The 16,648-nt window shown below is 46.6% G+C and overlaps 1 protein-coding gene across 1 annotated transcript in view; it reads left to right on the top strand.

Moving 5' to 3' along the window:
• TRIM71 (tripartite motif containing 71) overlaps positions 1-15,896 on the top strand; it is a 185,499-nt gene extending 169,603 nt beyond the window's left edge. Inside the window, exons 3-4 of the mRNA XM_063922305.1 lie at positions 11,568-11,702; positions 12,947-15,896. Of these exons, the coding sequence (XP_063778375.1) occupies positions 11,568-11,702; positions 12,947-14,398 (1,587 nt within the window). The 3' untranslated portion in view covers positions 14,399-15,896. The remainder of the gene's footprint in view (positions 1-11,567; positions 11,703-12,946) is intronic.
• The last annotated feature ends 752 nt before the right edge of the window (positions 15,897-16,648 follow it).

Genomic DNA, 16,648 nt, shown 5'->3' with positions numbered 1-16,648 from the left:
CGTAATACTTAAAATAGACTGTGGATGAGTTTATGAACAGAGACTCAGTCCCCAAAACAGCGTCTCAATCCCCTCCCATTTTTCCGCAAAAGCGATTTCTGGCCCATATCCTGCAATCTGACTCTGACGCTGATGGGTCAGACTTGAAGGAGGGTGAGGTGGACTTGGAGTGGGGGGATGCGGCTCTATCACAGGAAATAGAGGCTCTTATAGAGGCTATCAGAGATGTTCTGCATATTCCTGATAAGGTGTCAGAGGAGTGTGAGGTATCTTATTTTAATGTAAAAAAAGAAGTCCTCAGTCACTTTTCCTGTGTCAAAGGAATTGAATACCCTGTTTGAAGAACCGTGGGTTAATCCTGATAAGAAATTTCAGATCCCTAAAAGGTTGCTCTCATGTTTTCCCTTTCCTCTGGAGGATAGGAAAAAATCCACCGATAGAGGACACATCTGTCTCTAGGCTGTCACGTAAAATTGTATTGCCTGTTCCTGGTGCAGCCTCCCTGAAAGACACGGCTGATCATAAAATTGAGACTACACTCAAATCATTGTACACAGCTGCTGGGGTGGCCCAAAGATCCACTATTGCATGTTCGTGGATCACAAAAGTCATTGCAAAATGGTCAAGTAACCTAATTAGATTCCTTGTCTAGGGGGATGTTTTACTCATGCAGCATATACAGGACTCTGCGAACTTTATGGTGAAAGCCATAAAAGAGATAGGCTTGCTTAACGCATGCACCACCGCTATGGCAGCGTCGGCACGCAGGGGCTTGTTTGGAGATGAACTAGACAAATGGATCTCCACAGCTACAGTGGGTAAGTCTATGTATCTTCCTTCCGCAGCCCCTTAACCAAGAAGACTTATTCAGCTTCTTAAGTTACAGTCCTTTCGGACGGCCAAGTTCAAGGGCAAATCCAGAGGTGCTTCTACGTTCTCCAGCGGCGCAAGAGGTAAACCACACAAACAAGCAACTGCAGGTGCTCAGGAACAGAGCTCAGGCTCTGCTTCCTCAAAGACGCTGGACCACAATGCCTGGAAGGCTGTCAGGTGGGAGCCCGCCTACAATTCTCAGATCTGGTCACGTTCGTGCCAGGATCCCTGGGTCATAGATCTTATTTCCCAGGGCTACAGGCTGGAGTTCCAATAGCTCCCACCTCACAGATTCTTCAAATCAGGCTTGCCAGTTTCACAAGAGGCAAGTATTACTTTACAGCATGCCATCCAAAAACTGGTACAGACTCAGGTCATTGTTCCAATTCCACCTCATCTGCTCAACAAGGGGTACTACTCCAACTTGTTTGTAGTACCGAAACCGCACGGTTCGGTAAGACCGATTCTAAACCTCAAGTCTTCGAACCCGTACTTACAAGTGTTCAAATTCAAGATGGAGTCTCTAAGAGCGGTAATCTCGGGTCTGGAGGAGGGGGGATTCCTAGTATCTCTGGATATCAAGGATGCGTACCTTCACATTCCGATCTGGCCGCCTCATCAGGCTTATCTACGGTTTGCATTGAAGGACTGTCACTACCAGTTCCAGGCCCTGACATTTGGTCTCTCCACGGCACCGAGGGTGTTCACCAAGGTGATGGCAGAGATGATGTTTCTGCTCCGCAAACAGGGAGTGAACATAATTCCGTACCTGGACGATCTACTGATAAAAGCACCATCCAGGGAAAGGTTGCTGGACAGCATTGGTCTCTCAACCAAACTCCTCCAGGATCATGGGTGGATTCTGAACTTCCCAAAGTCTCACCTAGAGCCAACAAGGAGGCTCCCATTCCTGGGAATGATACTGGACACGGAGTCGCAGAAAGTGTTCCTTCCGTTGGAGAAGGCATTGGTAATCTAGTCGATGGTTCGGGATGTCCTGAAGCCAACCCAGGTGTTGGTGCATCTGTGCATTCGCCATCTGGGGAAAATGGTGGCCTCTTACGAGGCGCTTCAATACGGAAGGTTTCACACACGACCCTTCCAGCTCGATCTGTTGGACAAATGGTCCGGATCGCATCTTCATATGCACCAGAGGATCCGTCTGTCGCCAAAAGCCAGGATCTCCCTTCTGTGGTGGCTACAGGCTTCTCACCTCGTCGAGGGTCGGAGGTTCGGAATTCAGAACTGGATTCTGGTAACCACAGACGCATGTCTCAGAGGTTGGGGAGCAGTCACTCAGGGGGTGCAGTTTCAAGGCAGTTAGTCAAGTCAGGAAGTTGTCCTTCCAGTCAACATTCTGTAACTCAGGGCCATATACAACATCCTTCTGCAGGCCTCACATCTTCTTCAAGATCGGGCCATTCGGGTCCAGTCGGACAATGTGACTGCAGTGACGTACATAAACCAACAGGGCGGAATGAAAAGCAGAGCAGCAATGTCAGAGGTGTCAAGAATTCTCCTCTGGGCAGAAAGAAACGCTGTGGCGTTGTCAGTGGTCTTCATTCCGGGAGTAGACAACTGGGAAGCAGACTTCCTCAGCAGACACGACTTGCACCCAGGGGAGTGGGGCCTTCACCCGGAAGTGTGCAGGTGCTTGACAAGTTGATGGGGATATCCACAGATTGACATGATGGCCTCTCGAAGTTCCAGGTCGAGAGACTCACAGGCAGTAGCGGTGGACGCCTTGACGACACCATGGGTCTATCAGATGTGTTTCCTCCATTTCCTCTGATCCCAAGAATTCTAAAGAGAATAAAAAGGGAAAGGGATCAAGCAATATTCTTTGCTCCGGACTGGCCAAGAAGGGCCTGTTACACGGACCTTCTGGAGATGCTCCTCGAAGATCCGTGGCCTCTACCTCTTCGCGAGGATCTTCTGCAACAGGGCCCGTTCGTCTTTAAGGACTTACTGTGGCTACGTTTGATGGCATGGAAGTTGAGTGGCTGATTCTAGCCAGGAGAGGGATCCCTCACAAGGTTATCTCGACTATGATCAAGCCAGGAAGGGGGTAACGTCTAAGCATTACCATCGTTTTTGGAAGAAATACGTCTCTTGGTGTGAGAGCAGAAATTATTCTGCGGTGGAATTTCATCTGGGCCGTTTCCTGCCTTTTCTGCAGGCAGGCGTGGATGTTTGCCTGCGTCTGGGCTCCAAAAAAGTCCATGTTTCGGCCTTGTTAATTTTCTTTCAGAAACCATTGGCTTCTCTCCCTGAGGTCCAGACGTTCTTGAAAGGTGTTCTGCACATCCAGCCGCCCATTGTGCCTCCCATGGCACCTTGGGTTCTCAATGTGGTGCTGCATTTCCTCCAATCGGACTGGTTTGAACCGTTACAGGAGGTGGACGTAAAATATCTTACGTGGAAGACCGTCACACTGTTGGCCTTGACTTCAGCAAGACGTGTGTCGGAGCCGTGGGCTTTGTCTCACAAAAGTCCCTATATCTCTTACGTCCTAGAGGATGCTGGGGTCCATATTAGTACCATGGGGTATAGACGGGACCACCAGGAGCCATTGGCACTTTATGAGTTTAATAGTGTGGGCTGGCTCCTCCCTCTATGCCCCTCCTACCAGACTCAGTTTAGAAAATGTGCCCGGAGGAGCCGGTCATAGCTAGGGGAGCTCTACAGAGTTCTCTTAGGAAAAGTTTATTTTCTTTATTTCAGAGTTTATTTTTTTACAGGGAGGCTGTTGGCGACAGCCTCCCTGCAGCGTGGGACTGAGGGGGGGGAGCAGTGTCCGCCCTGTGGGGTCTTGAGCCACTGCTCCCGCTGACTGGTCGTTGAGCTCCAGAGGGGTCTGATCGCGCCCCGCCGCAGGGGAACGCTCGCCCCGGCAGCCAGCCGCCACCCCCTCAGGGAGCCGATGATGGCGAGTGAGTCACTGTTCCCCCTTGCAAGCGGGGGGACAGTGTGAAGAAGGCGGCTAGAGGGTAGGAACGCGGTCTTAACCGCGCTCCTGAAAGGCTCAGCAGTACTGCGGTGCGGCGCTGGGGGGGGTGCCCTGGGCCAGCTCCGGATCCTACACTGACCACAAGCAGCCTGTCGGGGTCTGTGGATCCAGGCCACCGTAAATTCCTCCGGCCAGTATAATCTTCATTGAGCGGGAAGACAGCGCCATTGAGGGGGCGGAGCTTCTCCTAAGAGCGGACCCAGCAGCGTTCAGCGCCATTTTCCAGCCTGCAGCTCACTGCCAGTGGATGCCAGGTCCCTCCTGAACGACTCCAGCTATCTGTATGGTACCATGGGGTTGTAGAAGGGAGGGGGGGGGGGGGGAGACTGTGTTAAGGCTGTGTCACCTATTAAGGGACACAGTCAGCGCGGGTTTGGGGGTCTCCCTATTCTCTAACAGCGCTGTGTGTGGGTTGGCTCCAATCTCTGTGTCTCTCTACCATTCTTGGGGGCAAACTCTGTCTGCCCAGTACCCTGTATGTTTGTGGGGTGTTTGAGGGTGTGTGACATGTCGAGGGACAGTGTTTCATATGCTGCAGAGGATTTGTCTTCCCAGGAAGACTCCATTCCATGTAATCAGGATTGAAGTGTTTTAGCACAGATCCCAGCTAGAGAGCCAGAATGGTTAGTCTCTCTGAGGGGGATTATTTCTCAGATTTCTGATAGAGTTGCTAGGACTGAGCATGCCACTCAGGTCCTCCAGTCCTCTATGGTTGTATGGTCTGATACTGCCTCCTCGGGGTCCCCTGCGGTACATCCTCACAAACATGCACTTTAATTATGCAGGATGACACGGACACCGACTCTGACACTGCAGACTGTGACGGGGATGTGTCGAGGGGAACAGCATCACTCGCTAAGGGGGTGCAGTTGATGATTGAGGCTGTTAGGGATGTTTTACACATTTCGGACACCGCTCTGGAACAGGTGGAGGAGGCCTTCTTTACAGATAATAAGAAGCCCCCCCCCCCCACCCCACCCTCACCTTTCCGGCATCCAAAGAATTAAATGCTATCTTTGAAAAGGCATGGGAAACTCCGGAAAATAAATTCCAGATTCCCAAGAAAGTCTCGGTGGCTTTTCCCTTCCCATAGGAAGATAGGAAGAGATGGGAGTCCCCACCGATAGTCGACGCCTCTGTCTCCAGGCTGTCCAAACAGGTGGTGTTACCGGTCCTGGGATCTACCGTGTTAAAGGACCCGTCAGATCGCAAGGTGGATGCTACGCTAAAACCCATTTACACGGCTTCAGGGGCTATATTGCGGCCTACTTATAGCCTGTGCTTGGATTGCTAAAGCTATTGCCAGGTGGTCAATCACTCTGCAGGAGGAATCGACTATGCTGGATAAAGGTGACGTTGTTTTTTCCCCCCGTAATATTCAGGATTCTGCAGGGTTCTTGGTGGATTCCATGAAAGACCTGGGTTCCATGGCTGCGGGGATCTTCTCCATGTCCGTCTCGGCTCGCAGGGGTCTCTGGCTGTGCAACTGGTCTGCGGACGCGGAATCCAGGAAGAGTGTGGAGGGCCTACCATACAAAGGTCAGGCTCTGTTTGGGGAGGCGCTGGATGCGTGTATTGCCACGGCTACCGCGGGTAAGTTTCCTTTTCTACCCTCAGCTGCACCGGCTACGAAGAAGCCTTTTTCATCAGCCACGTCACAGTCCTTTTGGCCCGCGAGGCCTAGAAAGAATAAACCTTCGAACACCTTCTTCAGAGGTGGTCGTGCCAAAGGAAAGAAACCTGCTCCCCGCAGGTTCCCAGATCCAGAAGCCCGCTTCTGATGCCCCTAAGTCCTCCGCATGACGGTGGACAGCTAGGCCTGGAGGAGTGTCAGGTGGGGTCGAGACTCCGGCAGTTCAGCCAAGTCTTGGTGTCGTCGGGTCTAGACCCCTGGGTCCTGGATATAGTGTCCAGAGGGTACAGACTGGAGTTTCAAGATCCCCCACCTCACCGTTTCTTCAAGACAGGCTTGCCAGCTGGCAGACACGACAATTCTTCTGGAGGCCATCAGAAAATTGGTGATGTCAGAGGTCGTAGTTCCGGTCCCACTTCTGCAGTGGAACAAGGGTTATTATTCAAACCTTTTTGTGGTACCAAAACCGGATGGTTCGGTATGGCATATTCTAAACTTAAAGTCTTTGAATCCTTATCTCAGGGAGTTCAAATTCAAGATGGAATCTCTGAGAGCTGTCATCTCAGGACTGAAGGAGGGGGAGTTCCTGGTGTCTCTGGACATCAAGGATGCTTACCTCCACATTCCCATTTGGGCGCCGCATCAGGCATAAATCAGGTTTGCGCTGATGGACGATATCTATCAGCTCCAGGCGCTACCGTTTGGCCTCTCCAAAGCACCGAGGATCTTCACCAAGGTGATGGCGGAGATGATGGTTCTCCTCCGCAAACGGGGTGAACATAATTCCTTATCTGGACGATCTCCTGATCAAGGCGTCGTCCATGGAAAGGTTGTTGCGGTCCATCGCGCTCACGACACAGCTGCTCAGGAAACACGGTTGGATCCTAAACCTTCCAAAGTCTCATCTGGAGCTGACAAGGCGGCTGTCTTTCCTGGAAATGATCCTCGACACGGAAGTGCAAAGTGTATTTCTCCCGGTGGAGAAAGCGTTTGTGATTCAAACAATGGTCCGGGATGTCCTAAAGCCTACCCGGGTATCGGTTCATCAATGCATACGTCTTCTGGGGAAGATGGTTGCCACCTACGAGGCTCTGCAGTACGGCAGGTTTCATGCTCGTCCTTTTCAGTTGGACCTCTTGGACCAGTGGTCGGGCTCTCACCTACACATGCACAAGAGGATACGCCTGTCTCCGAAAGCCAGAATTTCACTCCTCTGGTGGCTGCAACATCCGCACCTTCTGGAAGGGCGAGGGTTCGGAATTCAGGACTGGATCCTTTTAACCACAGATGCAAGTCTAAGAGGTTGGGGAGCAGCCGCCCTGGGGGAAACCTTTCAGGGACGATGGTTGGATCAAGAATCACTTCTCCCAATGAACATCCTGGAACTCAGGGCCGTGTACAACGCTCTGCAGCAAGCAGCACACCTTCTACAGGATCGGGCTGTTCAGGTGCAGTCGGACAATGTGACCACAGTGGCCTACATAAACCGACAAGGCGGAACGAAGAGCAGGGCTGCCATGTCAGAGGTGGCAAAAATCCTCATCTGGGCAGAAAGGCACGCAGTGGCAATGTCGGCAATCTTCATTCCGGGCATAGACAACTGGGAAGTAGACTTCCTCAGCAGACACGATCTCCATCCAGGGGAGTGGGGCCTCCATCCGGAGGTGTTTGAGGAGGTAACCGGTTGGTGGGGGGTTTCTCACATAGATATGATGGCATTCCGCCTCAACAAGAAGCTACGGAGGTACTGTTCCAGGTCAAGAGACCCACAGGCAGTGGCGGTGGACGCACTGGTAACACTGTGGGTGTTCAAGTCAGTGTATGTGTTACCTCCACTTCCTCTGATTCCAAAGGTTCTTCAGCTCGTGAGAAGAACAAAGGTTCTGGCAATCCTCATTGCCCTGGACTGGCCAAGGAGGGCTTAGTACACGGATCTACTGGATCTTCTGTTGGAAGATCCACGGCCTTTACTCTTCGGGAGGAGCTGCTCCTGCAGGGGCCGTTCGCTTATCAAGACTTACCGCGGCTACGTGTGATGGCATATCGGTTGAACGCCAGATCTTAGCTCGGAAAGGTATCCCAAGCAAGGTCATTCCTACCCTGATACAGGCCAGGAAGGGGGTAACGTCTAAACATTGCCATCGCATTTGGAAGAAATATGTTTCTTGGTGTGAGGCCAAGAAGTTTCCGGCGGTGGAGTTTCAACTGGGACGTTTTCTCCTTTTCCTGCAAGTAGGGGTGAATATGGGACTGAGATTGGGCTCCATCAAGGTCCAGATCTGCTTTGTACATCTTCTTCCAAAAACAATTGGCTGTTCTTCCTGAGGTTCAGACCTTTTTGAAAGGGGTTCTGCACATCCAGCCTCCCTTTGTGGCGCCTATGGCACCATGGGATCTTGATGTGGTGTTGCAGTTCCTGCAATCTACTTGGTTTGAGCCTCTACAGGGGCTGATCTCAAGTTTCTCACGTGAAAGGCGGTCATCTTGGTGGCCTTGGCTTCTGCACGACGCATGTCGGAATTAGGGGCCTTATCTTGTAAAAGCCCCTATCTGATCTTCCATGAGGACAGGGCGGAACTTAGGATTCATCCACAGTTCCTGCCTAAGGTTGTGTCGGCTTTCAATATCAACCAACCTATTGTGGTGCCAGTGGCTACTGACTCCTCAATTACTTCAAAGGCCTTGGATGTAGTGAGGACTTTGAAGATTTACGTGAAGAGGACGGCTCGTCATAGGAAAAGTGACTCTCTGTTTGTCTTCTATGATCCCGAGAAAATTGGATGTCCTGCTTCTAAGCAGTCGATTTCACGCTGGATCAGGTTCACTATCCAGCATGCCTATTCCACGGCAGGATTGCCGTGTCCGAAATCTGTAAAGGCACACTCTACTCGTAAAGTGGGCTCTTCCTGGGCGGCTGCCCGGGGTGTCTCGGCGGTACAACTCTGCGGAGCAGCTACTTGGTCTGGGTCGAACACGTTTGCCAAGTTTTACAAGTTCGATACTTTGGCCTCTGATGACCTCAAGTTTGGTCAAGCAGTGTTGCAGGAGCCTCTGTGCTCTCCCTCCCGTACTGGGAGCTTTGGTACATCCCCATGGTACTAATATGGACCCCAGCATCCTCTAGGACGTAAGAGAAAATAGGATTTTGGTTACCTACTGGTAAATCCTTTTCTCGTAGTCCGTAGAGGATGCTGGGCGCCCGCCCAGCGCTGCGTTTTCCAGCTTTGGTTTTATAGTTCAGTACTGCCTGGTTCCTAGGTAAGTTCTGCATTATTTACTGTTTCAGCTGATGCTGAGTTGTTCCGGCATGTTGGGCGGATTTGCCTGTTGTGTGAGCTGGTGTGAATCTCGCCACTATCTGTGTAATTCCTTCTCTCGAAGTATGTCGTCTCCTCGGGCACAGTTTCTAGACTGAGTCTGGTAGAAGGGGCATAGAGGGAGGAGCCAGCCCACACTATTAAACTCTTAAAGTGCCAATGGCTCCTGGTGGACCCGTCTATACCCCATGGTACTAATATGGACCCCAGCATCCTCTACGGACTACGAGAAAAGGATTTACCGGTAAAATCCTATTTTAATTTTCTGTGAGGACAGAGCTGAACCAGAACTCGTCAGCAATTTCTTCCTAAAGTGGTGTCCGCATTCACATCAACCAACCTATTGTGGTTCCGGTTGTCACCGACACCTCTGCTACTTCAATGTCTTTGGATGTTGTGAAGGCTTTGAAGGTGTATGTAAAGCGAACCGCTCGTCACAGAAAATCTCACTCGCTGTTTGTTCTTTATGATCCTAATAAAATTGGATGTCCTGCTTCAAAGCAGTCCATTGCATGCTGGATCAGGCTTACTATTCAGTATGCTTAATCCACGGCAGGTTTGCTGTGTCCAAAATCTGTACAGGCCCACTCTACTAGGTCGGGGGTGTTCTTCCTGGGTGGCTGCCCGGGGTTGCTCTGTTTTACAGCTCTGACGAGCGGCTGCTTGATCAGGTTCGAACACGTTTGCTAAGTTCTACAAGTTCGATACTTTGGCCTCTGAGGACCTTCAGTTTGGTCAGTCAGTTCTGCGGGAACCTCAGCACTCTCCCAACCGGTTTGGGAGCTTTGGTACTTCCCCATGGTACTAAATGGACCCCAGTGTCCTCTAGGACGTAAGAGAAAATAGGATTTTAATTACCTACCGGTAAATCCTTTTCTCGTAGTCCGTAGTGGATACTGGGCGCCCGCCCAATGCTTCGTTCTTCCTGCACTGTTACTTGGTTAAGTAATGTTGGTTCAGCCGTTGCTGTTCCTATTTCAAGTTTAGTTAGCTTGGCTTTCCTCTTGTTTTGTGTGTGCTGGTTCGGAATCTCACCACTGTCCTTATCTATCCTTCTCTCAAAGTATGTCCGTCTCCTCGGGCACAGTTTCCTAGACTGAGTCTGGTGGGAGGGGCATGGAGGGAGGAGCCAGCCCACACTACCAAATTCTTAAAGTTCCCATGGCTCCTAGTGGACCCGTCTATACCCCATGGTACTAAATGGACCCCAGTATCCTCTACGGACTACGAGAAAATGATTTACCGGTAGCTAATTAAAATCCTATTTATACAGCTAATACTTCTCAAAATAAATATTAAATATAATCTACGTGATAATCTATGAATTTGCAAAGAGGGGGTAAATTATCTCTTTACCAAAAAGATTAAACTTTTCTCTTTAGTTTTTTTTTAATGTCAAATAACCAGCTTGCGGAAAATGATTATCTGTTACCAATATGTTCTACAGTAGGTTTAATATGAGCCATTTTCTTCTTTTGCCTATATATTTATAGTATGCTATGTGATCCTTGTTGGGAAATAAAGTTGCTTTTCTTAGAAATAATTGGTGCTTCTGTACTGTGTTCAGTAGTCTGACAAACCGAGGTGTTTGTCAGACTACTGAATCATCCGAGATATGGGGAAATTGTTAATATACGAAATCCAGAAGTATATGGGAAAACGTATTGGGAGCAAAAAGTGCAATGAGAAACTAAAGGTGGGTACACACTGGAAGATATATCTGCCGATCAATTGATCGGCAGATATATCTATGAACGGATCGGGCAGTGTGTTGAGCATACACACTGCCCGATCCGTCGGGGACTGACGTCATGAACTGTACGGGCGTGTACACCCGCCCAGTTCAGCTGTCAATCACCGCCGGCCGTCGCAGCATGTGACCGACCGCCCGTACCACACAGCGACGCGCCAATATATCGGTAGATATATTGGCCGTCGGCTGTGCTGCGGGGCCAATGCGATACGTCTGGGAACGACGGAGTTCACAGGCGTATCGCCTGTACACACTGGCCGACGGACCCGCGATATATCGGCCGTTCAAGAGAACGGCCGATATATTGGCCAGTGTGCATGGGCCTTAATAATTAACATTGATACCTTTGTCCAATCTAAATGGTCTATAGGAGACCAACAGCAACACAATCAATGGCAACAAGATGGGGGGGGCGGGGGAATGAAAAAATACCACCGTGAATAAGCCCACTGGCATACTATTTGGTAGTTAGCATAAAACCATATTGTTTAAATAATGTAAACATCTTCCACACTGAACTAATGAGACAAAAGAGTGTACACAAACACATACTGCTGATATGAGTTTGCGTACCATGTATGTAATGAAACAAAAGGCTACTAGGGTTTGCACACAGATGCTGAAAGTGAAATGCAGCCACTTTTCAATAGAGCATCTTGCTGTGAAACCAAATCCTGTAGTATGCATACAGTAATATGTGTTTGTATGTTCAGTGTGTCCATGCACCTGCTTTAATATTATTTAAAGTCTCTTTGTGAAGATTTTAATAAAGCCTTGGCTAACGGATGTCTTCCAGGACAGGTAGCAGTTGCCCTTCTGAAATGGTTAAATATTTACTGCTTTGTAGATCATTGGGAAAGGGTCCTGTGAACAGAGTGACCTACGTGCTGGTGCCAGTGTGTGCCACATTACAAGAAACGTGTAGCTTGTAAGACAATGCACTTTTTAATCGTGAACATGGTTTCTTGTTTCATTTTGCAGCTGAGCCTTGAGCAGGCCCAAGCACTAGCAGAGCAAGTTGAGATGAAAGCTAAAGTTGCGCAATCAGAGATCAAAGCCGTCACATCGAGACACAAGAAGGCACTCGAAGAGAGGGAATGCGAGCTGCTATGGAAGGCTAGTAACGTTTTCTTTCATGTTCAATACCATTTACCATGTTAAAGGGTTTATATTTAAGGTGCATATGGGCATACTTAAGTGTGTGTGTGTGTGTGTGTGTGTGTGTGTGTGCTGCTGTGTGACTTCATACATACATACATACATACATACATACATACTTTAGCCTTAAACTACAGGTACATTTATCATTGATAGATACCATACTAGCATTATAATGGTCTCTTGCTGGGTTTTTTTTTTTTACGTAAGCCCAAAGGCATTAAGATCACAATCGGTAAAAAGCTGGTACCATATTTCGAGAGAGTTTTATATTTGCCACAAATGAAATTGAGCAAATAATTACTAACATTCAGAACTGTATTCCTTAATCGTTTCGGTGTATTTAGTGCTCCTTTATCCTGATTTCTAATGTTGTCATACCATAGGTCTATTTCTATGCTCTGTAATAATCCTCAGACGTGTGTATAGAACGCATGTGGCTGCAGGTTGTACTTCTCTACCTTTGCTCTTGGGTACAGTGCTGAGGACTACTCAGTCAGAGACCCGCAAATAGCCCCATGGCGGCACATAATGTGGATTTATGGTCTCGCCCTCCAGAGGTGAGAATCGTGCAAAAATCTGCATTAACTGTTGCTCCGTGGGTTGTTGCAGGTTCATTGTGGGCTTCTGATTGTATAGGATTGGGCACTTTACCTGGCAGAGCAGAGGCCGCACCTTACCACCTGTGGCTATTTGATTCTCCCAGTTAGATAGAATAGGAAGTTGTTTTATAGAAAGACAGGGACACATATTTAAAATAGCGACTGTTATGCATCATGCCTAGGCTTGCCTTCATATCCTTTTAATCTGGGATATGTAGGTTTTGTGGCTGGCTAAATTGAAGACTGCATTTCACTTGGTTTTAATCAGCCACAGAACCTGTGTAAATAATGGTGTCCTGGATTAAAGGGATATTATGGCAAGCCTAATTATACCTGTTCCTGAAATGTATTAATTACTTGCAGATTATTGTAATGTGTACAACATACCTTCAACCCAAACAATTATATGTATCATACAGGAGATTTGCTGCTGTTTTGTTCTATCTGTTCTTTGTATTGAATTTCTGAGCAGTCTAAATTGTATAGCTATAAAGTCATTTATGGAATTAAGCTGTGGGTTCAGCATTACAAGCCTATTTGAAGGAAGTAGAATACGTTTCTTACTACACTTTTCCCTAACACCGTTTTATTTGTTTACAGGTTGAAAAGATTCGTCAGGTGAAAGCCAAGTCCCTCTACCACCAGGTTGATAAGCTCCACCAGGCTCTAAATAAACTGGACAGTACAATCAATGCAGTACAGCAGGTCTTAGAAGAAGGTTGTTCCATGGATATCCTTAGAGCTCGGGACCGTGTATTAGCACAGGTGCAAGATCTAAAGAATGCTAGGGGTTTATTACAGCTTCAAGAGGATGACCGGATTATGTTCACAGCCCCTGATCAGGCCTTGTATCTTGCCATCAAATCCATGGGACTAGTAAGTAGTGGGGCTTTTGCAGCTCTAACAAAAGCCACTGGAGAAGGCTTAAAACGGTCACTTCAAGGCAAGGTTGCCTCTTTCACAGTTATTGGATACGACCATGATGGAGAAGCACGGTTATCAGGTGGTGATCTGATATCTGTTCTGGTGATGGGTCCTGATGGCAATCTGTTTGCAGCTGAGGTTAATGATCAGATGAATGGTACATATTTGGTTAGTTACAGGCCTCAACTTGAAGGAGAACACCTAATTTCAGTAATGGTGTGCAATCAGCACATTGAGAACAGCCCCTTTAAAGTCAGTGTAAAATCAGGTCGCTGCTACTTGGGTATAGGTCTACCTTCACTTTCCTTTGGAGGTGAAGGCGATCATGATGGAAAGCTCTGCCGCCCCTGGGGTGTCTGTGTTGACCGAGAAGGATATATTATTGTGGCTGATAGGAGCAACAACCGCGTTCAGATTTTCAAGCCTTGTGGTACTTTTCACCACAAGTTTGGCAGTTTGGGATCAAGGCCTGGCCAGTTTGATCGGCCTGCTGGTGTGGCTTGTGACAGTTCTCGTAGGATCATTGTGGCAGATAAGGACAACCATCGTGTTCAAATCTTCACCTTTGAGGGCCAGTTCTTACTGAAATTTGGGGAGAAAGGGACCAAGAATGGCCAGTTTAATTACCCTTGGGATGTTGCTATTAATTCAGAGGGGAAGATCCTTGTCTCTGACACTCGGAACCACCGTGTCCAGTTGTTTGGTCCAGATGGGACATTCCTAAACAAATATGGCTTTGAAGGTGCTCTATGGAAGCACTTTGACTCGCCGCGTGGTGTGGCATTCAGTCAAGATGGATACTTAGTAGTGACTGATTTCAACAACCACCGGTTGCTTATAATCAAGCAGGACTGCCAGTCAGCACATTTCTTGGGCACTGAAGGAACAGGCAATGGTCAGTTTTTGCGGCCTCAAGGTGTGGCAGTTGATCAGGAAGGGCGCATTATAGTGGCAGACTCCAGAAACCACAGAGTACAAATTTTTGAGCCTAATGGCAGCTTCCTGTGTAAATTTGGCACTCAAGGAAGTGCCTTTGGCCAGATGGACCGTCCATCTGGCATAGCTGTTACACCCGATGGCACAATTGTTGTGGTCGACTTTGGTAACAACCGGATACTGGCCTTGTAATCAAATTTCAACTCAAAACTGTCTCAGGGAAATGCTATGAAGAACTGTAAAATATACAACATCACTGAGCACCTACCTCATTTTTTTTTCTTGTAAACACATAAACTGTAATCTGCAAAAATAGAGCCTGTGAACCATAAAAAAACAAAAAAAATTGGGAAGAAAAATCTACCTCAAAACCTCTTAGAAGGAGGGGTGTTATGTTTTATTTTTCTGAACCTGCACAAAATATCAACTTACCTCAGATATGAATGATGGAAGCAAAATTACAGATTGCAAGACTGCACCTGTTTAAGAGAATGTAAAAATCTCTTCTGAAGAAGCCAGAAAGGGCTATAAACTTTAAAAGAATACCAGGAAAAAAATATTAAAACAGACTCTTTTTTTTTATTTTTTATTATTGTTGAAAACACTTGTGTCCTCTTTAACCAAATTGTAATTCCTCCTTTACCTGTGCTGCTGCAACAGAGGACGCCTTATATTACGATTACCTCAGTACGTTTCAAGATGAAAAATACCTCCATATACAAATAATATAAAGTGTTTTTATTTCTTCTGATCAAACGTCACATACCTCAGTAACGGAAAACAATGTCATATTTCCTATAATACTTGTGGGCTGTTTAAGTACAGTGAGACCTAGTATAGTACATATCGATTGTTTAAGTTGTTTGCTTATTTCTTAAATCCGCGTAATTTTTACAAATTCCAGTCTGCACCATACATTTGTGTGTGTGTGTGTGTGTGTGTGTGTGTGTGTGTGTATGTATGTATGTATATGTTAATATTGCAAGAATGTTGTAACATGTTCCTGTTGAATCCCCTGCAGGGAACAATTATGGCAAAGATGAAGCACAACACGTATAGGTCAAGTTATTTTCTTGTTGAAACATCATCATAGTTTTGTGGTCAACACAGTCACAGAACTTCAGTTTATATTTTCAATGATTCAGCAAAGGGTCATAATAGAGAGAAGACGGTAATGTTATACACTATACAACGCGAGGTGTACTCTTTTATGTTGAAGAAACTGCGGTTGTGCAGACATAATGTTGTAAATGACAATGTGGTTGTTGTGCACATATCTAGTTTTACAAGTTGAACCTAATTAGCTACCTTAATTTCCATAGTCCACTAAAAAATATGTTGATGCCAATTACAGAAGGATGCAATCTAACAGCATTCATGGCCATAATTTCTGTCATTAGAAGCTGCGCCGATATTATCACAATTTTTTTTATAGCATAAATGCTTTTAAAAGTAAAACTTTCAGGAGAAAAAAAATAAAACCAGATTACTCCCATTGCTGATAGATGCTGAATACAACATGTAGTTATTAGTATGATGTAGTCTGATTATCGTTATAACCTTTACAGATGCAGGGTTTTTTTGCACTTGGTCAGTGAGGTCAGAGTGCTATATATTGTGATGCCTCTCCTAGTAATGTTGTTGGTCATTTTTTATTTGGCATCTCTATAATGAAAATAAAAATTGTATTTTCTTTAAATCTTTACTTATTTCCCCAACCAAAGATTTGTCATTATTTTCTGACTTGGGAAAACCATTGTTCTCAAATCTGCAAGTCAAAAAATAATAAATAACATTTTATTCTATCTATCTATCTATCTATCTATCTATCTATCTATCTATCTATCTATCTATCTATCATCTATCTATCATCTATCTATCTATCATATAAAAATGATTATTGCCATATCCTTTCCAATATTATCCTGGAGGTACTCATGACCATGTGAGCACATGTGAAAAGACGATCGGCTATGCCATTATGGGGACATAACCACAACCACTGGAGATGTGCTTATCGCTTCGGAAGCAGTAGGCCTCCATAATGCTCCTACACTCTGGCAGTTGCATGTGGCACCCTCTCACTATAGTGATGTCCACTTGATACGCAGCAGTGACACCTCCCAATTTCTAAGTAGTCAGCACAGTTGTGTTGATTACCAAAATGGCTGGACTGTCACGCCTGAATGGGAACATTTAGTAGGCATGCTGCCGGATTAGAACCTCTTTTTTTTTTTTTTTTCTTCTTTTTTTTATTATCTCCCCTAATTTGCACTTTTCTTTTTCTTTTGTTTCTTATATGAGAACGCCTGTTTAACCCTGATCACTGAAAAGAAGGCTGAAATATGGGTTATCTGTAAAACAGTGGTTCAGATTTAAGGATGTCAAGATTTTCATTACATGCTCCGATATATATTTTGGCTGCACTTAATGTTCTTAAGC

This window comes from Pseudophryne corroboree, chromosome 5, assembly GCF_028390025.1.
Source record: "Pseudophryne corroboree isolate aPseCor3 chromosome 5, aPseCor3.hap2, whole genome shotgun sequence".
NCBI lineage: Eukaryota > Metazoa > Chordata > Amphibia > Anura > Myobatrachidae > Pseudophryne > Pseudophryne corroboree.
The sequence above is the reverse complement of the archived record's forward strand: the minus strand, read 5'-3'. Positions and strand labels throughout refer to the sequence as shown.